Genomic DNA, 27,765 nt, shown 5'->3' on the forward strand with positions numbered 1-27,765 from the left:
CGGCTACTGCAGTCATGGTTAGTAATGAAGCTAAATGCAAGAAACTTCTGTCCTATGTATCTTTAAGTCAAATGGCTTAATCCCAGAGGGAGGTTACAATCAAGTGCCTCCCTAGTCCCTATCATAATCAACTTCAACCAAACTTCTTTCCCCTCTTAAGGATGGTTTTAGGCAGGGTCTAAGGCAGCAGTTCTTAATCTTTTCCAAACTCAGCATCTCCTGTAGTAAGGTCTCACAGTCCAGCACCTCCTTACTGGTTACTGGGACTAAGCTATGCTACTATAGTTGCTACACTACTACAAGGATAAAGTAAAGCAAAGTGAAGTACTGCTTGACAATTTATTTTATATATTCTCCAAAAATATAATATCAAGGATGCCAATACTATGCAAAAACAATAAGAAAAAAACAATGATGCAGCATTTTCCAGCACCCCCTAAAATTGATTTTAGCACCCCAGGTTAAGAAGTGCTGGTCTAAGAAGTGAGAAAAACCCAAGATGAGACCTACTACAAATCTGTCCAATTAAATGGTTCACATTTGTATTCACTCACGTCACCTAATGGTGGCTCTCCATGCAGCTCAATCTCTGGCAGCCTCTCTATTCAGTCCGTTATCCCTGACGTCACACACTATGACCTAGTCCCAGCACTTCCCTCCCCCCTCCCTCTCACAACCTTACCCTTGACATTCACATCTCATCTCTCACTTGCTGCTCCCAACTGTCATCATCCATCCTCTCAGCATGCCTAGACCATCTCAGTCTACCTCTCCTCTTCACAACACCAATACAATGAAGTCCCAGTCTTTCTCTCAGCTCTTCAATAGCAATCCAAACCTTACATTCAAGGACACACTACACATCTATCAAATCATTGTTAATTTTGTACATCTGAGCCTACGAATATCCTCCTCCTTTACTGCCCAGGTCTCACTACCGTACAGCATTACACTCCTAATCCATGCAGCTTACAAGGATCCCTTAGTGTGGTGGGAGAGCCCTCTGAGTGCTAGGGAGGCAACAGCTCCCTGAACTTCCTACAACCACTCCTTACCCTAGCCACAGAACTAGCTCCAGCTCCTCCTCCAGCACATAAAATGTCCCCTAAATAACAAAACTCCTCCACAAATTTAAGAAACTCTCCAGCAAGATCAATCTTTTCCCGCCTCTCAGTCTCGACATGCAGCCCACCTCTATCACAACTACATTTCTTATGCACCCACTTATCACAAACAGTGAATAAGATAAGAGGTATTTCTCACACCCTTGTGGCAAACTGTATATGGCCACACTCCCACTGCTTTGCCAGTATTGCCACCAGCCCTGGATACCATCACTTTTGTTTTATCTGCATTTCCTCTCTAACCTTTGTGACCCAGTCCATTTCTCCACTTCCTAAATCTTTTCTGAACATCCTTTACATTTTCTGCAATAAACAACAAATCATTAGCATAACACATCTCCCTCGGGAGTCCATTTCTAAAGTTACATGAGAGAATTTCAAGCACCATGAAAAACCATATGGGGCTCAAGACTGACCCCATGATGCATGCTACCATTCATGGAAAACTCATTACTCAAATCTCCATTCTCTCTCACCTGGGTGCAAGTACCCATATACATAGCTGTAATCACTAACCAGTCACTCCCTAATCCCAAGGTTTCTCATTGCTCACTTCACCAGCACATAAAATTATTCCAACAAAACTGTTATACATACAATTTCTCACTATCACCATATATGAGGGAGGGGGGGGGTGAGTTGGGGGGAGGGGAGTCAAATGGTGGGTGACAGAGTGACTTGGAGGCATTTTGTCTGCGGCCACCCTTTGTGGGATTAGGGCGTCGGGCTATAGATAGATAGATAGATAGATAGAGACCATCAAAACCTCACTTTCCCTATTCACTTAACAGTGAAAACAAAACTAGAGTAGGGCTCTGTGATTTCTTCTGGGAGCTGTATCTGATGAAAAGAAGTCTCAATTTTATTTTTCCACCAGTCATGTGTGAAAGCAGAGGCTACTTACGCCACAACTAAACCATGGTGAAGTCATTGCAGTTTTAACCAGTACTATGGAGTAAGCCTTTGGTAGCATCCTTTCTCCTCTATCCTACAAAACTTCCTGCCAGTGTTACTTGTATTTCTGTAGTCACATAATACTATGACCACTGAGCATTTGTAATTAATATAAGTCACTTTAACCTAACATTCTGGTATTTTTTCAAGAGTACCAAATATGAATAATATTACAATTTAAAACAGCCAAAGGTAACTTCTGATATGAGTCAAAACAAAAGACTTTATAGTACAATGTACTGTATTAAGTCACCGTATTATGTATATAAAATTTTCCATAACATAAGGCAATAAAAATCCAGTTCTAGTCGTCCTACAGTCCTTTCATTTATGACCAGCAAAGTGTGCACCCATGATGTTGACAGGTCTGTTCTTATATTTCCTAGAAATATCCTCAGAAATGTGTTGCTGGAGCTCTCTCGTGCGTTCAGTGATAAGTTTAAGCTTTGGTGTCAGACTGCATTGCTCTTCTATTGTATCTTTCTTACGTTGCTGAACTGCTGCCTGTGATTCTGCAAGTTTTTCTCCAATGACAAGTTTTGACCGAAGGGACTCTGCAAGGCGATCCACATACCTGGAAGAAGTTACAAAAAATTTATATCATATATCGGTAACTCTACCTGTTGAAGTAATGTTACCTTCTGTTGGCTGATACTTACCTTTCACCAGCTATCATGTGCCAGTATGATGTACGTCTAACACTGTTAACTCTCAAGCACAGTAGAGCTGACAAGGTTTAATAAGATATTATAGTATTGTTACTTGCTTGGAAGTTTGATCAAGTAACAAATATACAGCTCAAATTTATCTTTATATACTGTCCTGCATAATACATAGATATTAAGTCAGACAATACTGAGGGAGAGGGTAAGCCAACAGAATTTTATGTGCATGGGAAAAAAAAAAAAAAAAGATCCTGAGAAAGAGGGGTTTCAAAATATGCATCCCTACTTTTCCATATTTTTTAAGGGTTTATGAATTAAAAAGAGTTATTACTGCTCTCACAGGTCATTCTTTCATCCTGGTGGGAGGTTCCCCTCTTCCCTCCCTTAGTTTTTTTGTTCTTTGCATCAACCAGGTCATCAGTTATTAAGGGGGGAAAAGAAAAAAAACGAGGGCGGGGGGAAAATAGTACATCCATTTTTTGAGGGAATTATCTCCCCCCCCCCTCCATTCTCTTGCCTCAGGTGACCTCCAAAAGTGGTATTTGTAGTTTCTGACACTGTACCCTGCAGGGGCCAGTAAATGAGTGTATTTGAGAATCTAGTCCTCTAACAGCTGGTTCACAAAATGTGGAGCTATAAGCTGCCCTCTCATTCCTGTGACATGCCTCATTCACATCTCAGACCTTTTACTTGCGTACAGAGAATAAATGCTTTTATTGACATCTGAACAGCATTTTGTGTGCACTGCACTGGCTCTGAAGATCCACTACAACTTTCTAGGTGGAGGTTCACAGGATTAAGGAATGACTTAGTGATGTGTTTCATTGAAGATTTTCTTCTCTAACAAGTAGATTACAGTACTCAAGGCCTTTTGAAGGCTTAATATGGGAACAATAGCTTCAGGTCTACACCTGAACAGACCAGTAAATCTTTTTTGAGCCTGTATGAACAGAATTCAGAAAGTAAGGAAAATCCATAAGGTAATGTGAAATGCATAAGTGTGTGGATTCTTATGTCTTGATTTTAATTCTTAAATAGTTATTATGTATGTTTGCATACACCATATTCAACATGGACCTATTCTGACATACCAGGAATGCCCATGTAAAACTTCAGCTCATTCCACCCAGTTGTATGACCTGTAGAGGGTTCCCAATGTCTGGCAAAAAACTGGGCATAAAACTATGCGTGGCTTAAGTATGACTGACCACATGCAATTATAATTTACACCATCAATGTCAGCTCATCATTCAGTGTCTTTTAATGTATGGCACATCAAAATCTAAGGGGATCAAATGTGGACAGATACACAGTCAACACTTATTTGCATAGCATTATTGAAATTGACATAAGTTTGCTTCAGTAACATAAAAGAGGACACTGAGTAATATGCAGACAGCTCATCCACTCAACCCAACCCATCAAGCCATCCATCCGACCAGACTACCCACCTTCCCGATCAGCCACCCCACCCACCTCATCCACATCATCCTAACCGTGCACCATGCCCACACACCTTGGCCAACTACCCTGCCAAGCCACCCTAGCCATCCACCCTGACCACCCAGCCCACTCCTCCATCCAGCCAACTACAGCAGAGCAGTAAATCGGAAGGCAAAAGCCAAGTAATATCGGTATCTGTACTGGACGTTTCGTTTCGTTTCGTTTTTAAAGGCTCCAACATGCTTGCATGTGTCGGCCTTGGTCACCTAATGGCGGCTCTCCATGCTGCACGATCTATTGCAGCCTCCCTGTTCAGTCCCTTAACCCTAAGGTCACACTTAATGACCTCGTCCCATGTCTTTCTCGGTCCACCCCTCACAACCCCACCCCCAATATTAACACTTCTCACCTTCCTCACCCAATTATCATCCCCCATCCTCTCCACATGTCCAAACCACCTCAATCTACCTCTCCTCATCACAACACCAATACACTCCAGTCCCATCCTACCTCTCAACTCTTCCATTGTAAACCCAACCCCTCCAGGCCTTGGACGCAGGGACGCACTGCACATCCACCTAATCATTGTCATTTCAGTACGTCTGAGCCGGCGAAAAATTATCCAATGATCAGAATCATATCACAAAAGGGTGAGTAACGATAAAATAAATAACTTTGTTTCACCCCAAAACTCTAATCTCTTGTACATTACTGAAAAATACAGTGTATACACAATTCTATCATCACCACCTTTTGTGAATTCAAAGGAATTTTATGCTGAATTTGGTCATTACTTGCAAATTTAATCTTGTTTGGCTAACATCAAAGGAATATCTGCAGTATTGAGGCTGGTACTTTATAGAACTGAATTTTATATGTATGTATGTGTGTGTGTGTATATCCATCCATCCATCCATCATCCAATCCTACAGTGCCCCATGAGAACTGTAAGAGCCCAGGGCTAGGCAGTTGGTCCCAACATTTAAGATGAGAGTGACCAGCCTCACTCATCCCTGAGTGGCATTACATAAGCAATCAACCCCAACCACCCCTTGGATATAAACCTTCATCAGCTCAATCCGACTGGAGTGCAATAATTACCCACTAAACCACCAGGCACCAGAATTTGGTTATATGGTTACCACCCAGCGTAGTAAATGGTTTCCTGGTGCACAGGAAACCATTTGGCTTGTCATTAGTGTAGAGTCACCCAAAGGCTGAAGAATGTGGAAAGAATGAAGGAAAGAAAGACAGAAGAGGGAGAGTAAAGTCACCCGTAAGCAGACGGACAAGGAAGGAATGAAGGAAAGAAAGACAGAAGAGAATGAAAGGAAAGAAGGACGGAGAGGAAAGGGCAGACACGTGAGTGTAGCACTACATCGAGTGAGTGAATGGTGAGCGCCCCCACTTACCACAAATGTGTGTAACATTGAAATATTTGCCTTTTTAGTTATAATTTTCATTTTAAGCCCTAAAGCAATTACTGTACTGTACCTGTATATTTTAAAAGGTTATTAAGACACATTAATACTGAAAAGTACAACCTGTACCACTGGCCAAATAACAGAAAGCAAAACTTGAACTTCTAAAAACTAAGCGAAACCCTGACAATTAATGGTATATGAAACTCATACACAAATTTCTAGTTATTACCCAAATAACAAAACACAATATTAATACTAAAATGTACCAATACATAATGTTTTGGCTGACCAGCCATTAGCCATGACATGAAACAACATTTATACTTAATTACATAAACCCACATGGCCATCACATTTACATGGTACACCAGTAGTGTACACCCAGTATACCTCATTCTAAACTCACTGCTTTTGGCGTTCATTTGTTTTGTTTTTTTCACCCACTTATTATTCTAAACCTTTAATGGTTTTCAATATGACTATTTTCTAGTAGGCTGCAAAACATCGTAAAGGTAACAACACTTTTATGTAGAATTTGGCTAAGCAACGCACAAAATCTTGAATAAAATGCATATCTGTGCTTCTTTCATCGGTTTCCAATATTCTGATATCAAAAGTAAAAATCAGTATCTGTATCGGAAAAAATGCAAAAATTGGAGATATATTGGTTCAGCAAATCAAAATGGCTACAGCATTACAACCAACCCTGCCCAACCCATCCAACCAGCTGTCCGACCAACCCAACCCAACAAGCCACCACTGGCCCTACCCTCACTGCAAACCTACTACAGCCACAGTGCCCACCCTACCTACCTACCTATCCACTCACCTCATCCACTCTGCCATGCATCCACCCGGCCACCCTTTCCACCCACTCAACCAACCATTCACCCTGCCCACCCACTTACCCAACCACCCACCCACTCACCTTGTCCAACTCATCTGTCAAGCAGGATGACCTGCCAGTTCTCTCTCTCTCTCTCTCTCTCTCTCTCTCTCTCTCACTCCATCTCACACACACACACACACATACAAAAAGCAGTTATTCTATTCAGCCCTGATACTCAATGCTTAAATTTAATTAGAACCGATGAACAAAATGAAGCACAGTATCTTCTATTTAGTCAGAAACAGTTTTGCAATGCTACTGACTGGGTTTCACTCATCTGTACCTTGGTGAGGAGCTGATGAGGAAAAGATGTTGCATCTTGGTAGTGGAAAGTCGACCCAGCACCTTCTTTACCTTTTCCAGCATCTCTCGCACCTGTTCTAAATTATGGTCCTGGACTGATGCTGGTGCATTGGTGAACTTGTTAAAGGAGAATGCTGATCCCTCCTCCTCTAGCTCACAAGCTCGCTGACTAAGGAATCCCTCTAGCTGCCAAGAGGAAGTTCAGTTATGAGAGATTTGGCAAACAGTACTGTACATTGCTGCAGATATGTCTATACTGAAGATGGCTCTAAATATCTGAAAATTCTTTACAGAGTACCGTACCATAAACTTAGAGCCAAGGTGGTGTGATGGTAGCATGTTTGTCTTGTTTTCTGTGTTAACTACTTGTCTTGGGTTCAAAATCCAAACTACAGTGGATATTTAAAGAAGGTGAAGGAAGATGTTCTTTCATATACTTGCATATGTTCACACCTGGTCAGTTCACACTGATGACATACACAGATTTTGACACACAGAAAACACCAACATGCCAGCACTTTAACTTTCATAGGTATTATTCAAATTATAATTATACACCCTCTCCACATTCACACTACAACAGCAAATGGGTTTCTGGCTACCACTCCCCCTTTGAGGGGAAGATCTGGTGTTGCAACTGATCTCATTGTGGACTGTTACAATTACAGCATACTGTACTATAAAAATTATTAAAATAATATGGAAAACACCCAGGGAGAAAAGGAAGTGAATCAGTATGATATTCCTGCTCCTTAAAGTAATGTGAGGAAGTCTGTGACCTTGAGTAACAAGTGGTGGTAAAACTAGCATCAGTTGTATAGTGCTACTGGGATTTTGAAACTGAGGATTTTGCTGTGATGAGATTAATATTTCAAGAGTTACTGAAGCATAAAAATGAGCATTACAATTTGAATATTAAAAGAAAATCAGCATGCATTTGACCTCAATTACTGCTGTTCAGGACTTTGGGGAGTGGGCAAAACTTACCTTCTACCCCCATTGTGATGGTGTAGGCCAATGAAAAGTGAGATTTCACAGCTGGAAGGCACTAGTCAATAAAACTGCTCGTTTGTGTGAGGATGTCATGGGCTGAAACACCTGGCCAATGTTTTTGAGTCTCGGACTCGACCCACCTCTGGCAAGTGATTATGATGTTTTTGAACCAAAAACAGGATCAACTTGCCTAGCCCTGGGCTCCTACACTTCTCATGGGACAACACAGGATTAGATGATGGATGGATGGATGGTGTGATTACAGTATATACAGTATCACAAGCTGTGAGTCTTTACTGTAAACAATCTTTCCCTACTTTCTTATTCCTTGTACAACTAACTATTTAACTGTATTGCTATACAATGATATGCTCACTCTTCTTAACTCTCTTGACTTGTTCAATACCTGCCACACTCCTTCACGTCATCTATGGAGTATTACTGTTAATCACGTTATCTGTTCACCAGACACTATGGAAAACAAGTACTATTCAAGCTTCTTTCATTCTTCACTTCAAACATGAATGTCTAATTTTAAGCTAAACCCCCCCTTACCTCATAAAGTTCATCAATGAACTGGTTGCGTGTGGTCTGGTTGTGGAGAACTGAGAAAGCCTCGGTGCCCTTAGCCACACCTCCTGCCACACCAGATTCTTCCAGTGTGATTTCTGCTGTTGTGACCTCTTCACCCTGTCACACCATCAAAGATTATTTGGGTGCCTACTGTGGTAAAATATCAGCAACACATGCTGGTATAAGTACAGCAATTATCTGTTCATCTGTTCCATACAAATGACATATAAAACACATAAATTTAGTTGACCTCCTGTGCATCAAAAGTTCTACAGCATTATACAGCAGTCACAGTAAGTACCAAATAAATAAAGAATGCAGAGTACAGTACCACACACTTGATGATGCATCAGTGAGGAAAAAATGTGATGGGAATATGGGCAAGAGTGGAAGGGTATAATAGGGGAAAAAAAGCATTGGTATGTACATTATAGTGAATGATAATGATTGCAAATAATTGTAAAATTAATGCAAATGAATGAATCACTGGATGTTAAATGGTACTGTCAGAACTTTACAAAGACCTGATGAGTGGTTGGGAATTAGAATGGTATTATCAGAACTTCATAAATAACTGCTTAGTAACTAGAACTGTACCATGCTATGAAAAGATATTCAAAATGTACTAGAATATACCTAGTTTCAACAAGCTTAACCAAAAGGCTTGGTGCAAGCTTGCATGTGTCGGTGCCGTTCACCTCATGGTAATGTCTTTTCATGCTACATGATCTCTGTTTAGTCCCTCTACCCAAGTCGTATTGTGGACCCTCATCCCCAGTTTTCTAGGTCTACCTCTTTGTGCACTACCCTCTACATTCACAGTAACAGACCTATTCACTCAATTTTCATCCTCCATTCTCTCCACATGTCCAAACCACCTCAGACCCCACCTACATATCACATCACTAATGCCTACAAATCCCAGTCAATCTCTCAGCTGCTCATTTGCAATTCTGCCATTTACAGTTTTGTCATACAGAGAAGCACTACACATCCATCTGGTCACCCTCATCTGCATATATTCAAACTTATGCACATCCCCCCACTTTGCTGCCATGGTTTCACTAATATAAAGCATTGCACTTTGCACACAAGCAGCATACAATTTTCCCTTGCGTACAAGGAAGGTCCCCTAAGTGTCAGGGAATGTAACAGTATTCTAAACATTTTCCTTGCACTCTTTACTGTAGCAATGGAACAAGGTTCAGTACCTTCCCCCTCCCCAGCATGGATCCTATCGTCCAAATAATATAATTCCTCTACATATCCAAAAACATATCTGCTAAATCTTATCTGATATGCCTTACCCTCTCATCTTGCTCACCCTTACATACAGTACACTCAAAACCCACCACATCCAGTAGCCCATCTCTGACACCACTCTGCCTCTTGTGTACTCATTTGCTGCAAACAATACAACTGAACTGCTCCCAACTTTTTGCCAATGCACAGCATAGGACCACAAACTCTCTGCAACAGGAGTGTCACCGTATGACAAAATGATATTTGATACTGCTCCATAAAAAACCACCTACAGATGTTGCTTCAATCTAAGACTTCAGGTTCCTTACCTCTTTGATACCCCAGTCAATTTCAGCAGGTGAACTTTCCCCCAGATTACCCCAGTCAATCTCTCCAGTTGTTAAGTCATCCCCAAAGTCTATCTGACCACTACCTTCACCTCCAACTGCTGTATCTCCAAAGTCTATGGCTCCACCTCCAAAATCAATCTGAAAATAAGTGCATACTGGTAATGTGAATGCTATTGTTTCATTAAATTAGAATATTAACAGGAACTGTAATGATTGGCTATGAATGCACATTTTACAGAATGTTCCAGACCTTAGAAAACCTGATTAATTCATTCAGTGAGAGTACAGTAATCTCCTATACATATGACAAGCTACATGTAATCAATTTTTTGACTGAAAGGCAGGCATGGGGCAATTACACGGGTATTGTAATCGATTACGATTACTTTGCAAACTTCAGATTACAATTATGATTTCAGTAAAAGTATGAGTAATCGATTACGATTAAATGAGAAGTAAACATGATTACAATCATGATTACATGTACTGTTATGCACTATATAATTATGAGAACGTTTCTTTTATACTTGACACTGATTAAGTAAATAGCTGGTTAGATTTTAAAAGCAAAAACATCGTCCAGTAATATACTGTAAAACTGATATTTTCTAGGGATATATATCTTATATGCAAATCATTTTAATAAGAATTGCCTGTGTAAGGAAGGGGATAGGGTTAAGCTCTGCAGAACCTATGGCGACTGTTACTCTGGATAAAAATATACTGTACAGTGCTATGTCCAGTAAGTTGTTCCTTTATTTTTTTGCCAATTTGCAATACAAATGTGTTTTAATAATTCAAGCACTGAGACTTTTCTTCACTTTGTCCTTGACCCTTTCATTCTATTAACTTTCTACCAACTGAGATCTTCCTAGGTGATATTATTCTAGCTTAGGTAGGATATTATATGGATTCTTCTATGTGATAACCTACAATGCACTTTTGTTTTCATATTACTTATGGACTTTTATGGTGTATATTTGACTGTCTGACAGTGAAATACAGTATTTTATTCTTGACGAGCATATGTGGAAGAATAACTTATCTGGGGCCTTGTAATCGTAAAAGTAACCATGATTATGATTACAATATGAGGGTAATCGATTACGATTGCGATTACTTTGAAAAAAATGCCCAAGTAATCAATTACGATTACACAAAAGTTTGTACTTGATTACAATTGATTATGATTACAGATTACGATTACCCCATATCTGCTGAAAGGTTTCAACTTAATGTCAGTACACCATTTAACTTACTACAGAGGAGCCTGGGGTTGCAACTACTACTGCTGTTTACTGCAAGACTTGATAATCTCTTTAGGGCCATGAAGCCATGGGCACAATGTTCCAGCCATCTGTGCAGTAGGGAGTATGAGACCACACAGGTTGCCAATGGGCAAGGAGGTCATCATATCTTAGTGCCAATACAAAGAGAGGGTTTGCCAGTCATACACTTTGCAACTTTTACCTACATTTTAAAACCTGTAGGTAATATGTGTGGCTTGTACATGAGTATGATAAAGCAAGGTATGAAACATGATGAGGTTAGGAAATTGAAAACGGACTGAGCTGGTTGGAAGAGACTTGTACAGATTAGTACATGACAAGGGTTTGACATCTCTGTTCTTTCCTAGAGAAAAAGTTGGTTGGATGGACCCTACTGGACAGGTGATATGAAGTGCATAAATGTGGATGTCCATGTCTGTGAAGTGGAGTCAGGATTCTGGGGGCCTGAATGATGAATGACTGAGTGTGGCCCATTTGTGGGTAACTGAGCAGAGTTTTGGATAGTTTCTCCTACCACGTTTTTCCTTGGTATTTGGACACTGCCTCACTCCATACCGTACTTAGGTAGGAAATGAGATCTGCCTGATATTGCTGCTGAAGATAATAATGTAAAAAGTATGTGGGTAATATGTTAAAACTTGCCGACAAATCTAGATGCAATCCAGTGACTGATTTCATTACGAGAAAAAGTTGCTTTGTTGATACTGTAATACTTTTTTTTTTTTTTAATTATTATTAAAATCTCTCATGTCAAGAACCACTTTTAATCCCCATCTGGAAAAAAAAAAAAAAAAAAAAAAAAAAAACATACATACAGGCATACCCTGGTATCCGACGGGTATGGGTACCCATGACACTCGTCGGATATCAAGTCTGTCAGAGTTTGAAGCAATTTTGCCCATAAGTTTCCAAAGAAATGACGAAGATGCATTCCAGCCCCCACTCAAAACTCAAAAATATGTAAAATCATCTACCAATAAAGGACAAAAAATAACTATTAATATCAAGTACAGTGAGTGTCTCAAGGATTTATTTATTTTAAAGTACCACGCTTATGTGTTCATACAGCAACCATTTTATTCTGTCATTTGTTAAATTCAGGGTACTGTGCTAACCAGTACACAGCCAGTCCTGTGTACAAAGGCATATATTTTTCTATTATGAAACCTCACATTGACAAACAACAACTTTATCTGTCTCTCTTCTCTCTCCCTCTCTACTTTTCTCCCACTTTTCCTTTTCTTCTTTCCAAATCCTTTTCCATCTCCTGTTACTTGTATTGCTCTCTCTTATTCATTTCTGAGTCATATACAAAGGTTATAAAGGAAAACTAAAAAAATTAGGTACAAGAGAAAGTACACAAGTAATTTGTATCCCCCACCCTCTTATCATTTGTCAAGACAGTGTTTACACAAGCCCATGCAGGCAATTCTGGACTCTGTGCGGCTGTCAGAAGGGTTACATAGTTTTGATCTCTCTCTGTCTCTCAATCCACAAGTGGAAGCACAAGTGGAATGAAATTTCTGCATAAGTGTGGGGCCCACCACAATTTCCTCAGAAACTTAAGGGTGATGATGCATATGTACGAAGAACCCTTGCAAGCTGATTTTGTGTATAATGAAAAATACATTGTTTGTTTTTGCAGTGTTGAAAAATACATTAACTGAACTACACGCATTTTAAACAGATGATGGTTTGATCATCAGAGAGGAAAAGCAAGGAAGCACAACACGACAGTTTACAGGGATATGTCCTCTATTCTGTAATCACCAGAAGTGCAAATTGTCAGTTTTCTATTCGTCAGTTATCTGGGCATGCCTGTAAAATAGAGTTTTACATATATCTTCACTAACTGGAAATTCCTCTTGGTACTGACACAGAGTGGTGACTAACACACTGCACAACACTTGAACTGCAGGCAGTCTCGTGCTTACTGTGACACCTGAGGCATCTCTGACTTATGCCCCCAGTGAAATCAAGACTTGTTTGGAATCTCTCCACCCTATATAAATGAATACTGGATGATGATGATGGTACTGGAAATGCATATTACCCATTTCCCTCCTCGATCATGAACATTTCATCCTTTGACAGCCTTTCCTTACCTCCTCTGCACTACTGGGTTCTGTGTCTTTTTGTGATACAACCAGCAGCTGTGGTTCCTGAATAGTGACTGGAGCCTCCCCATACAGCCACTCATATGTTGTTACATTCCCATGTTCTGGTGATGCACAAAGATAGAGGGTGATACACAAAGGTAAAATAAAGAGGGAATACACAAGTAGAAGCACTGACCAATTGCTCTTACTGTGAGCAATGCTGCACAATACAAACAATTATTGCCAGTACATACAGTAGAAAATTCTTTCTTCTATCATTCAGTGTGGTTAAGTCTGACAGACTGATTTCTATCTACATACAGTACACTGTGTTATAAAAACTATTGTAAGAGACAACTGGTTATAAACTGTACAGCTGTTATGACACTGAAAAGACAATTTAAAAAAAATCTGTTAAGCTAATAATGCAAGCCTTCTGTAAACTAAACTTCAATAATTTGTCTTATAATTTTTTTTTTTAAATCTATTTCCCCGTAATTTTTAGCTGTTCTGCCGTGATGACTCTTGTTTGATTTGTCAGCGCACTGGCAGAAGGGACTGGCATAGTCCAAGTGTTTAACTAAACCTGACAAAAAGTACAGAAACAATGGAGGAATATGAATTGAATTGGTAAAGTCTCTCTGCAACTTAAAGTGTACATTTACCAGTACATAAATCAGTCTAACAGTACTGTACTGAGTTTTTTTTTTTCTGCCAGATTAGTCGTGATTTCGGACTATTCGGGCACCCCTTCACACCATAAAGCTTAGATAATCGGGCTATCTCTGTATTTGTCACACATTCTCTGCTCGTCTGGAAACCATCATGTTTATCGCTCTCCAGACACTGATATAGTTTACCTTTTCTATCATTATCCTTCCATACACCTTTGCTACAAACTCAGCATTATTTATTTTTTTTGTACTAATTTCAAACTCATTTTAACAGCCTATTATGATATTTCTATCAATCTATATTCACCACTACAGTTGAAACAGTACTTCAACAAGTTTCACAGTCATAGATCTTAAAGAAAAGTCAGTCTCCTCCAATTCCTGTCAACATAACTATTTTGGCACAAAATCACATTACCCATAATGAACTTGAGGAGTGGGAGGCAATCAGAATCATGGCTGGAGACAGTGAAGGATATGAAATCTGAATATAGCTGCCGTGCTCGTTGCAAGCTCTTACTCTCCTCTGCAACATGTGCAAATTCTTCAGGCAGTGTTTTAAGAAGGCCCAGTAACTCTGATTTGACCTGTAAGGAATAAGAATAAAAAATCTTCAACAATCCATCAATGATACAGTAATCTACACTACTTTATAACAGACATAGTGCATCAATAGTGATAAAATCATGGTAAAATTATGGTATAATGCTATCTATCTATCTATTGCCGGACGCCTCAATCCCGTTTGGGGTGGCCACAAACAAATCACCTCCAAGTCGCCCTGTCCCCCGCCATTTCACTGCCCTGCTCCCAACTCACACCCCCCTCTCTCATATACCTCTCCACCCCATCTCTCCATCTCATCCTCGGCCTCCCCCTCCCTCTTCCCCCCTCCACCTCACTCACATACACTCTTTTTGTCAGTCTTTCACCCTCCATCCTCTCCACATGGCCAAACCACCTCAGTGTGTTCCTCATAACGCTTCCTATCACATTCACATCCACACCACACACTCCATCAATTCCTGGGGCTTTCCCCAATTTAACTTTCTTCATTGCTTCCACAACTTCTATCCTACTGATTTCTTCCTGCCTTCTCACCTCCCTCCTTCTCCCAGCCATTCCCCAGCCACTTATATTCTCATTACTTCCATCCTCTATGTTCAACAATTCCTTAAAGTGTTTTCTCCATCTCCTCACTTTTTCTCGCTTCTTCACTAGTAATCTACCATTTTTATCTTTCCCTCCCCTGCTAACTTCATTTCTCCCCTGTCTTACTCTTTTCACCTCTTTCCAGAACATTTTCTTACAGTCCCTCCACTTTACACTCAAGTTCCTTCCAAATTCCTCATCTGCTCTTTTCTTTCTCTTACTAATCTTTTCACCTCTCTCTTTCTTTCTACATATAACTCTTTCTTCTGCCTCTCAACTTCTTCCATGCCCCTAATTCTCATCCATTCATTGTATGTTTTCTTCTTTTGTGCCATAGCCTGTCTCACCTCTTCACTCCACCACGCTGTTCCTTGCACACCCCTTCGTCTTCTCTTCATCCCACACTGTTTTGGATGGATGGGTGGGAGTGAATGGTGAGCATATTCTCCATCAGTGGCACTGTGGTGGTATCAGCTGACTGACAGTGCACTAGGTTTAAAACTGTCCAAGCAAATTTTGGCTTTTGTTAAGTGAGTGAAGGGTAGCAAAATGCGATATCTGTTAAAGCGAATTTTCGTTGTGTGATCATTCGTAAAGTGGGGGTCACCTGTACTACACCCTTTACCCTTCATTTTCCCCAGCCTTCCTTCCATAAATCACTGTCATAAACTTTCTAATATCTAAAAGCAAACACAGTGGTGGATTCGGTTCTTACATCATCACCGGCAATACCAATTTCCTTGCAATTCTTAAGGTACTGCTTCTTTGAGGCATCAATTCCCTTCTTCAGTTCTTCATACTTGAGGTCACAATCCTGTAAAACAAAAATGCAGTCTGTTATGAAATAAAGTATAGTATCATAAAAAATATCTGAACTCTGTCAACCAAGACACTTATTCAGCATTCTGAAAACAACAGTGTTACAACAATACACAACAGTACTTATAACATTTTCATGGTCTCTTATTGTCATTGTAGCATGTTGCAATCCCAGGCTCATCTGGACGTGAAGCCAGTGAACTGCATGAAACCATCCACTTAAACTGGGTGTTCCCAGCGATCTGAATTTACGCTGAAGGACTATCTGTCTCATGAGGCGAGTGTGTTGTGATGTGGGAGCTGCACTACAGTAAGGGTATGGTGGACTGTTTGTGAGGTTTTGTTTTATGAAAGAGTGATTGCTAAACTGTAGTTTGGCTAAGTTCACTTTTTTCTCTTTGGGAAGGACAATTTCTGTGGGATTAATGTCTTGTGGTGGTTCACAAGGGATGTTTGGTGGAAGGTTTGGCATGGCATTGGTGGCTGAGTGTTTGTGCTTGTGTTAGTGATGTGTAGTACTGTACTGGGTGGAGGATAACAGATGCTGTTGGAGTATTCTTAACAGTGTGGCTATGCCTCTGTGTATGTAACTGTGAAGTGTAGTAATGTACTGGGTGTAGGAAAACAGATGTTGCTGAGGTATTCTTAACTAGAGCTGGAAGGTTGTTTTTCTTTCTTTTTGGTGGAAGTGGTGCAACATACAGATGCATGGGTCCCATGGAAAAAAAACAAACACATTTATTGCTTTACTGACAACTTGATCAGACTAGTCTCTTTCAAAATACTCCCCTCCACTGCTCATGCAATGTTCCCAATGTGTATTCCAGTTCTGGAACACGTCCTGGAATGCATTTTCTGGGATGGTGCACAGTTTTCTGAGCGAATTTTCTTCTATTGTCTGGTGACCTTTCAAGGTGGATTCCAAACCTGGGAACAAAAAGTCTGCAGTCGCCAAATCTGGTAAGTAGGGCAGCTGGGGAATGACAGTCATCTCATGCTTTGCCAAAAAATCATGGCTATGGAGCAATGCATGAGCAGGTGCATTGTCATGATGCAGCATCCAGGTTTTGTATATCCACACCTCAGACCTCTTCCTTTGCACTGCCTCCCTCAAACACTTCAGAACATCCAAGTAACACTCTTTCTTGGCTGTCTTCCCATGAGGAACAAACTCTTGATGAATGACACCCTTTCATTTAAAAAAGATGATCAACATCACCTTCACATTTGTGACCCTGATGATGTTTTTTGGTCTCGGTGATGATGTTCCATCCACGACGACAACTGCCTTTTTGTTTTGATATCGTAGCCATACACCCACATTTCATCGCCTATTACAATATTTTTCAGAAAGTTTTCATCAGCATTCGAACAATCAAACAGCTCCTGACTGACTGTGACATGGTTCTCTTTTTTGCTAATCTGTCAGCAGACATGGTGCAAGTTTTGCATCAACAGGATACATCTTCATTTTTTCAGTTAAAGTCATGTGGCATGAACTTTAACAGATACCTACTTCATTAGAAACTTCACAGACAGTCAGATGGCAATTTTCAGAGATCACAGCATGCATTTTCTCAACATGATCATCATATGCTGATATGGAAGGCTGTCCAAATTTGGGCTTGTCTTCGGTGGATGTTCTTCCCAATTTGAATCACTAGATCCACTTGCGACATTGCATATGGCTCAAACAATCCTCCCCACAAGCCTCTTGCAACATCTGAAATGTCTCCATAAATAGTTTTCCAAATCTGAAACAGAATTTCATGCAAACACATTGCTTTTCAAGATCCTTCATTGTTCAACTTGCAACAAATCACCAAGTGCACTAAACACACATTCACTCACGTGCATTAACCTCAACGGCTAAGTGATGTGGCGTGATGCAGCTACTGTTAGACCAAAGCTCAAAGCCGCTGCTACAGTGCTCCCATCACAAGCGCGCTATGTTGGCTTGTTGGTATGCTATTTAAAAAGTTTGGATTCTTTTTGGACAGATCTTGTATGAAGCTATGGTCGTTGAATAGTACTTGGGATTATCTGCCTGAATGGTTGCTGAACCCAGGGTATGTCAACGGCTTTGTTTAGGTCTACTACTGCTATTTTTTTTTTTTTTCCCTTATGGAAACCATTCAAGATGAGTTAAGTCAGATTAGAAAGGTGAGCAGTGGCTGAGCGCTTGCATCAGAATCCATGGTGGGAATCAGACAGATGGATGTGTGGGGGTGATGTTTAAAATGGGTCTTTCCATGCAGCTGCATGTCCACTGTTGGGTGTAATGTGTGTGTGTGGTCAGACTGGCACAACAAAGAAGTCACCATATGCTGTACCTGACTGACCTGTGTCTGTATGTAATGTTCAATTTGCATGTGGGACATGGTCATATGAGTGGACCAGAACTGGTTTCAATATCTCCAGCTGGAAAGAGTATGAGGTACCGGGTACTGGCAGAATGGAGAAGCTGCAGGTATTCTATAGGGAAAAAAACACACACACACAAACACAAAAGATTGTCTCTGGCAGCACAGCTTTGTGCCAAAACTGATGTCCATCACCCTTCTTTTGGGAGGTGGAAGGGAGTTGTGGAGTGTTTTTGTGACCAGGTAGTGCAGTTGTCCAGGTACACTGGCGTCGCTGCTGGAAGACATCCATGCCACACCGAGCACACTGGCAAGACAGAAAGTCAGTCCATTCTATTGTTATTGCTGCATCCCCAGACTCATCCAGATGTGAACCCAGGGGACTGCAGAAAAACAGGCACCTCAACCACTTGCTCTCAGAGGTCTTTTGTTGGTTATACTGAAGAGATGTATGTGTGGTGATTGTGTGGTGCATGAGATGAGTAAAAGTACTGTAGTGTGGGGACTGCACTGCAGTGTAGGCATAGTGGATGGCTTATGAGTTGAAATTTGTGTTGGTACTGTAGCATGGAAGGGTGGTGACTGCATCAGAATCTGGTTAGGGGTACAAGTGTCTACTTCGGTAGGGTAGTTTCTGAGGGGTATATGTCCGGTGATGGTTTTTGACAGATGTTATTTGGTAGGTTTTTGTGGTGGCTATAATTTCAAGTATGTGTCTGTGAAGTGCACAGTTGAGTGAAGGAGGAGGGATACTGCAAAGATGAAGGACCTGCTGGGTGAGAAAACATTCCAGCCTAGATGAAGAATCAACCTGGGCCTGCAGTTGGCCCTCACCTCAGCCCAAGTTGCACTCCTGGAAATAAATTACATTAGGGAGGACCACAGGAACAACACACCCGAGATATTCTGTTGCTGTCTCAATAATCAGCACCCTGGACAATATGGCAATATGAAATGGATGATGGGAAGTGCAGCATTGTATATGGCAAGTAAGTCATCTACAATGATACATAGTTTGAATATGTTTGAAAGCAGGGATGGGTGGCGTCCAGAACACAGTTTAGCTAGATCCATCTGTTTAAGCTCTCAAGTTGTGATCCCAGTTTATCTATTGGTAGGAAATTTGCTGTGAGAAGGGAGTTACAGCCAAGGCAATTAATTCCACAGTCAGTTATTTAAATGTGGAGCTGCCTGCTTATTCTGGTGTTGAAATACTGTAGATGTTGTTGAAATAATATGAGACTACAGCAGTTGCAGTGATATGACAATGAAGATGATAAAGTTATGATGATGATGATGATGTCAGAATGTAACACAACTGCTCACCGTCTGAATTTGGACACATTTAGCAATCTGTCGCTTAATTGCAGGGATTTCAAAGTTGACATTACGCATGAGGAGTTGGCCAGCCTCTGCTAAGTACACACTGTCTTTTTCATACAGTCGCACCACCTCTTGCCAGTCCTGTGGAAAGAATCACATAAATACATATAGTTTTTGTGGTATATTTTACATCCATATACTGTATTTGTCAGAGATAATTTCAAAATTCAAGTTCTGAAGATATTCTTTACATATACTGAACAGTATAACAGTAGGTGTGATTAAATGATCATAGTAATGAGATATCACAGGCTGCAGGTTCTAATCTCGTGTATCCAACAGAGCTAATATTTGAGTTTAATATAATGTTATAAACAGTTTCCGGGCACTTCCATGAATTCAGCAACATGCCATACATATATTCTGGTTGTAAGCAATAGCTAACAGTGCTGGGCAAGTTCCGCACTCCTTCCGCACAGCCGCAGTGTGCGGAAGTGCGAAATGGTGTGCAGAGGCCAAGCTTCACGGGTTAAAGATGCTTGGAGAAAGCATTATAAATGGTTGCTGAATAAGGAGTCTGACTACTACAGGGAAGGTCTGAAGTCAGCAGATCAAGTGTTTGGCCCTTGGCCTCTGATTAATGCTCCTACTGCGAGAAGGGCAATTGGCAGGATGCAGATGAGGAAGGCAGTGGGTGTCTGGACTGACTGCTAAGATGTGTAGTTCCTGGGGTTTTGGAACTGACAATAATTAGATGGATGAGTAGTGCGACCTTGAATGCGAGGCCTGAAGGTTTGGAAATGGCAATGATTAGATGGATGTGTAATGCGTCCTTGAATGCAAGGCCTGAGAGATTGGATTACAACTGAAGAGTTGAAAGGAAGGATGGGACTTGAATGTATTAGTGCTGTGATGAGGAGGAGTAAACTGAGATGGTTTGGGCATGCTGAGAAGATAGAAGATGGCAAGTGGGTGTGGAAGGTGAAAGAGGTAATGCTGAGGATAGGGCTGCGAGAGGCACAACAAAAAGGACCTGGGACAAGGTCATACAGTGCGATCTCAAGGATAAGAGACTGAGCAGGGAGGCTGTCAGAGATCAAGCTGCAAAGAGAGCCACCATTAAGTTGCCTAGGCCAACACATGCAAGCATGATGGAGAGTTTATAAATGAAACAAAATAGTTAAGGAGTTGCTTATGACAACAGCAGTCCTAAGCATCAGGAGAGCAGGACTGACCTTCATTCTCTGTGACCCATACCACCCCAGGATGTTCTTACTCTCCTTTTCTGTCTCCTTTAGGATTTCTATTATTTTCAGGCAATGGAAGTAGTTTATATCTGAAAAACAAAGATGTCAAAAATCATCAAGTTATTCAAACACTGTTGGTTTCAGTTTGTACACACTATGTAAGTATGTATAGTTAAGAGTTCTGTAATATTTGTGTTTAGGTTTAAAGACCATTGACATGCTACCATAAGTAGGTCTTTTCACTTGATGGTACACTATTTTTTAAAACATGACTCTGATAACGAAAATATATTGAGAGGGTAAACAAAGAGTAAAGATCAGAATTTCTCAGCAGACTGATATAGTGCAACAACAATAAAAGGGAAATGTTCCCCCAAGCTAGACCTTATTAGATCATATACCCCTGCTAGGTGACAGGAGGGTGCTACCCCTCCCAGCACGGCAGCTACCAGACGTGGTTCAAACTCATGACCCGCCAATCCCGAGTTTGACGTCTACCACTGAGCCACGCTGCCCCCTCTGATATAGTGCATTACCTGTATAGTTATGATCCTGGGTCTACCTACGGGTGACTTTGCACTCCCTCTTCTCTTTCTTTTCTTCATTCTTTCCTCTTCCTTCTGCCTGTGGGTGACTCTGTACTGAGTGACAAGCCAAATGGTTTCCTGTACTCAAGGAGACCATTTACTACACTAGGTGGTAACCATATAGCCAAATTTTGGCTCCTGGTGGTTTAGTGGGTACTTATGGCGCTCTAATCAGATTGAGTCGGTGAAGGTTTATATCCAAGGGATGGTTGGGGTTTATAGCTCATGTAATGCCACTCAGAAATGAGTGAGCCTGCTCACTCTCATCTTAAATGTCTGGACCAACTTGCCTAGCCCCAGCTCCTACACTCCTCAAGGGGCAACATAAGATTGGATGATGAATGATGAATGAATAAATATTTTTTCATTCATTCATTGCCAGACGCCATGTATCCCAAACGGGGTGGCCAAGGGCTTAGAGTTAATTGTTTTACAGGGAGGGGCACTAATCCTCCACCAACCCCACTTGACACGTAGGGAGAACGAGCCAACAGCATCTGGTGTTCCCAGGCGGTCACCCATCCAAGTACTAACCAGACCCAACGTTGCTTGGGTCTGCTTAATACTTGGATGTGCTTTGAAATTATGGTACCTCTGATGAAAATTTGCAGTAGTGCAAGTCCTGTAGCGGACTGTATTTCATAAACACGGAATCTACTTGATATATGGATACCGGTACTTTAATTTCTTAAGTTATACAAAGTAGCTTGAACATTTGGCCACATACAATTTTCAGGGAAAAACACTACCTACCTACCTCTAAACAATTCAACAGCACTCTGATTCAGTAATGTTTACATCATCTTTGTCACCATAATCACCATCCAATCATGTGTTGCCCACAACGAGTGTAAGAGCCCGGAGCTAGGTAAGTTGGTCCTTAAGATGAGAGTGACCAGCCTCACTCATCCCTGAGTGGCATTACGTGAGCAATAAATCCCAACTTCCCTTTGGATATACACCTACAAAAGTTCAATCCGGCTGGAGTGCCTGAATTACTCACTAAACCACCAGGTGTCATAGTTTGGCTCTATGGTTACCACCCAACATAGTAAATGGTTTCCTTGTGTACAGGAAACCATTTGGCTTGTCAATCGGTGTAGAGTCATCCACAACAGAAGGAAGAGGAAAGAAAGACAGAAGAGGATGGAAGGAAAGATGGAAGGAAGAGAGGAAAGAGCAGTCACCCAAGAGCAGCTCTACATCGAGTGAGTGCATGCAGTGACTAAAAACATTACAAATGGCAGTCGGAGTGTCTGGTGTACATACAGGTTCCTGTGAGGAGTCGTGTGATCTCTGGGTGTTCTGGCATGTCCTGGATGGCTTTATTGATTTTCTCCCGGATGGTTCGGATGTCGTCAGGCCATTCATGCTTCACATGTCGCCGTGAAATAAGCCATTCTACCAGCTTTCCCACGTGGATATCAATGGGCAGATCTTGTTCCTGTGGAACAGTCATAAAATTTAACACACTATCACAAAATTTATAGTGCACAATGCTTGCAAATAGTATGTTAATATTGTACAGCTATACATCGATATATGATACCTCTAGATGCGATACCCTGGCTTCATGATGGGGATAAAAATATCACCATACCCCACTTAATGATGGCCAAACCCCAGTTTAACGATGGGTTTTGATTTTTTTACCAATTCTGATGATACTTAAGACTAAAATTGTGTGTTTAGGTTGATATATATGATTTTAGACTAATGTGTTTTAGCCACAGGTGGGGTGAACATTGTCATTTTGGGGTACAGTTTACTAAGCTTGATTTTTTCCTGACTTATATTTGATGATTTTCAGATTTTATTTGTTGGTTTTAGTGAGTTATTCACAGGTGTTTGACTTAGGTTAGCTTCTTTTACAGCTGTTAGGCCATTTAGATTGGCTTTAAACTTGTTTTTGAACTCATTTAGGTGGGTTTAGGACTTGGTTGGGGGGAACACCCACGGGGCTCAAAAATGCATCCCTATACTTTACATGTTCAATCTACCCCGAGATACGACACCCCGCCTAACAAAGGGTTTTTACTTAACCAACTGCATCATTAAACTGAGGTATACCTGTACTTGCACAGAACATTTACTGATGCAGTTCTAATAGCTTTTAACATTCTTCTTTTTGCTAGATTATGTAGCATTTTAATAGTATACTGTACTGTACTGTATAAACTACACCGCTAGTAGGTGCAGCTCCTTCCTTGCATTAAAAAAAAAAAAAAAAAAAAAAAAAAAAAAAAGTGCATTAAGCAAAACTTTTGCCAAAACAGTGTTGTCTGTTAAAAGCATTCATTAATCACTGCATGTTCGGTAATCATCACACGACCATGCGATGGTGAAGATAAGTACACTCACAAAGCATATCTTTATATACGGTGGAATCTCCTACATCATGGCTTTATGGTACTGAGCATATGCCACAATTTGAAAATTCCATGATTTAGAAATAACCAATCTTATGAGGAAAATTACTTATGGGTCGGTCATCTTGGAAAAGTTGCCCTCCTCACCCCCAAACGTATATCAAACTGGTCATACACGAACACTAACAACCTGGAAAAGAAATTAGTAGAGCGTATTTAATGGGAATGAACATTACTGTAAGGTTCTTACCAGACTCTGACTGAAAACAGCATGGACAGGGAAAGGGGGGAGGGATTCCCAGGCTTGAGGCACATACAGCCTCTCAGCACAAGGCCAGTGTGCTGCCACCTCTGTGCTGCTTCCTTCTCAACAACCCCCCTCAGAAACCCCTCAAAGTCCAGTGTGGACTTTAGCTCAGTACTTGCCATGCTTGACTACAATTGGTTTACACTCGGCTAGACATACGGACTTGAGGTAATGGTGGTGTGTATTACACGAGGCATTCGAAAAGCGTCACTTCTGAGGCTGCATCCGTGAATTGCTTGTAATTTCCACAGTTTACTGATGTTGCAAACTGTTGCATGATGTTCCCATGCATTATGAATCCACAATAAAAAACAGCCCAATGTGGGAGATTCCACTGTACATCACATAGGAAACATCCATTAAAATGATACAGGTTAGAAATATAACATTTGCCAACTAAGGTAAAACACTTCATATTCCCTAAGATCCCTAAGATCTAAGATATACACAAGAGGAAGTACAATAATGGTACCCCTTATTTACATAAAAAAAACACACACACACACACACTTTAAAAATGCCCACTATATATAATAATCTATAAAAATAACAAAGGATCCTGCCAATACTTCATTCCAATTAGAAATATGGAAATACATCAATGTCATCATATTTTAATAATGTAAGAGTGTTGTTGTATGAAAACCACATGAACTGCTGTGTAGCTGTCCTCAAATACCACTGAACAGGTTACTAACATGCCATATACAAAATGAACTGCTAGTGCTGCTAAAGAAGAACTGATAGTATGTTATAAAGAAACTGGGTGAATCTGAGGCAAATCCAGCTTAAAAATATATATATATATATATATGTATGTAAGTTCAAGTATACTTTCTCATACCATCATATCTATTGTCTATGTAGTCTACATAACATTTTTAAAAAAATAATTTGGGCATACCAGATTGGTTAGGTTAACTTTTTACATGCCACGCCTACCATGTTTACAACATCATACAACATATTAGCAGCTATTTTTTTTTTACACTGACAAATTATATATGCCAAATAAGAACATAAATATGCTTGATGTCGTGCTGCCTACTTATTCCTTCACCTTTAACATTCATTTTCTGTGTCTGCCCTCCTCTCTGTCTATTTTTTCCATCTTTCCTGTCACTTTTTATTTTTTTTTTCCCCTTTTCTGGTGACATTACATTGAGTGGCAGGCCTAGAGGTTTCCTTTAAACCAGGAAAATGTGGGGTGGTAACCACATAACCAACTCCTATATGTCAGCTATAGTCTCACCAATCTAAAACCAAGGTTTGGGTGGAGTCTAGCCGGGGATTTCCCGGCGTACAGCGTTGCCTTGTTTCCTATACTCTCATTGGCTAGTGGCTGACCTGACACCGTTAGAGTTCGTCCGCTCCCATCTCGCCACCTGGCCTGACATGACTTCACCCACTTCTGTGTGTGTGTGTGTGTGTGTTTGTGTATGTGTGTGTGTGTAAAGACAAACTAGTTTAAGTTATAAATATAATCAAAATAATGAATTTAAAAGTCGCATTCTCTCTCTCTCATATAATTTATGATTTTTTACCTGGTTATAGCCTTTAAATTACACTCTACATATTAAAACTTAGACTTTCTTTCCACACCACCCAGTCACGGCGCTTTTTTTTTTTTTTTTTCTTTTTTTTTTTTTTTAAGAGGTTTCCCCGATAGGCCTATTCCTCTTCTCTTACAGCATGTAAGAAATTATCATGAATCCTCCTCATCAGAAGAGCTGTTCGATGAATTGCCCTTGAAACATCATCGAAAATTCCTCCGTACTGCTTCTCCTGCAGAAAATACTGGCTTACGTTGAAGGCCATTTCTTTGGCTTGACTATGTAGATGCGAGCGAGTTGGCGTAGCTGCCATTGTGTCTGCATCAACATAGAAAGTGAATAGTGGAAGCACCTGACAGAAGCTTAATCTCCCTCCAATGGATTAACTCCCAGTATGGGCCTGGTGTTGCCGCTCGTGAGTGTTTTAACTTATTTATTTCTATTAAGAAAATAGCGTATGTTCTACTGATTCCTTCAAATTATATTATAAACGTAATTGTTACATTACTTACCCAACTTAGAACTACCGTGAAAGTCGGTAAAAGTAACTACATATTTTTCAGCACCACTGTAAAATATGTATGACACGTTTCTTTATTGATGTATAAGAGCCATATGCATTACACGTTTACCTTCCTTTTATATGCTAGAATACTTACGTTTATATTGTATTAGTATGTGTGTACCTATCTGTGATGCCTATTACATATATAACAGAATCTACTCATCGCTCGTTTAGGAAGTATGGCATGGCTGCACCCAGCGCCAGACCCCACCCAAACCTGGGTTTAAGATTGGTGAGACTATAGTGGGTTGGCAGAGGGTTTCGTGCCCCCCATAAAACAAGTAACCTGAAAGGCAAATGGCCACCCCTTACGGGATTGTGGTGTCAAGCAATAGACAGATAAATTCATTATGATATATGACTATTTAAAATTTTATTTTATAGTTCTCATTTTTTTTTTGTATTACAAGTGGACAATATGCAGTTTTGGAATTTTAGCACCATTATTGTATAGTATAGTCCCTAAGGATCACAAATAACCCCCATTACCCCATTCGGAAATTGATTATTACTCCCCTAAGATAGGTTAGGTATGTTGGGTTTGGTTCGGTTAGTTTTATTGTGTTCGGTAAGGGGCATTTCCGACAAAAATGAAGGTCAGAAACATTCGAATCGCATCAGAAACTGCCAGAAAACTATATTCCACTACCTGGGGGTGTATTGTCCACTTGCAAAAATATCCTTTTTTTTTTTTTTTTTAACGTAAGAGATTACTCTGTTATGACAGGTACGGTATTTCATGTTGCTGAGAGAGCCTTTCATTTCAAAAGACAGCTTTAAAATAACCTGCGTTCCACAATGGTGTACCAGTGTTAAGTTTTCTATGCTTTCAAGTTGTTAATGTGGCTAATAATAACAAATAACTACGTACATTCATAGCGTCAGTAGCGTAGGAATAACAGCTGTTTGTCAACACCGTGAGCTACAAGTGCAATGTTATGATGCAGATGGTCCGTCTTTCCGATGGGACTTGATATGCAGATCCAACAGTTTTGACACTGACAATCAATGCTAGTCGCAAATGTCATAGAATTTACAGATAGAAATATATACATGTTTTTCCTTATTTCCAATTGCAAACAAAAGCGGTACATTTATGTCCTCAACTTGAGACGGTTTAATCATTTCTGACGTGTACTCCTGGGCATGTATGACGGGGGTGTCTTTTCGACCTGCTGGATTAATCACGCTCCACCAATACATATATTGTTAATTTTTCAATCCACACTCCAAAAGTCGATACTGAAAATATCGCACCTCCCGTTAAGGTACAGCTTGCCCAGCTTGCCAACTAAAAAGACAGGTAGCACAAGAGAGAAACCTCTACTTTACACCGGAAAAATCATCCAGTACATTACCATTATGCCCGGAACTGCCACGTGAGAGCCAGCTCAGCCAGGCAGCCATCCACAGTAATAAGCTACGACCAGGTAAAAGTTACCTCGCATTGTCACAATC

At 40.5% G+C, this 27,765-nt stretch overlaps 1 protein-coding gene across 1 annotated transcript; it reads right to left on the reverse strand.

Annotated features, from left to right (window-relative positions):
• Positions 1–1,885: 1,885 nt before the first annotated feature.
• On the reverse strand, positions 1,886–27,246 carry LOC145412809 (CDK5 regulatory subunit-associated protein 3). Its single transcript, XM_080282594.1, has 11 exons — positions 27,179–27,246; positions 22,783–22,957; positions 20,915–21,015; positions 19,683–19,820; positions 15,890–15,988; positions 14,441–14,609; positions 13,355–13,470; positions 9,940–10,098; positions 8,351–8,485; positions 6,783–6,988; positions 1,886–2,652 (listed from the first exon to the last, which is right to left on the reverse strand). Exons 1-11 carry the CDS (start codon positions 27,182–27,184, stop codon positions 2,403–2,405), a joined length of 1,554 nt encoding a protein of 517 aa, XP_080138720.1. The 5' UTR covers positions 27,185–27,246; the 3' UTR covers positions 1,886–2,402.
• Positions 27,247–27,765: the final 519 nt, after the last annotated feature.

Source organism: Coenobita brevimanus, chromosome 94 (assembly GCF_032717465.1).
Source record: "Coenobita brevimanus isolate Jiangsu-jjx chromosome 94, ASM3271746v2, whole genome shotgun sequence".
NCBI lineage: Eukaryota > Metazoa > Arthropoda > Malacostraca > Decapoda > Coenobitidae > Coenobita > Coenobita brevimanus.

Bases quoted from the DNA above. Each gene is read 5' to 3' on its own strand.
- LOC145412809 (XM_080282594.1), bottom strand. The intron at 21,016-22,782 runs GTATGTACACCA...TTTGTTTTTCAG, and splicing joins ACGACTCCTCACAGGAACCT to ATATAAACTACTTCCATTGC. The intron at 15,989-19,682 runs GTGAGCAGTTGT...TTTGTTTTACAG, and splicing joins AATGTGTCCAAATTCAGACG to GATTGTGACCTCAAGTATGA.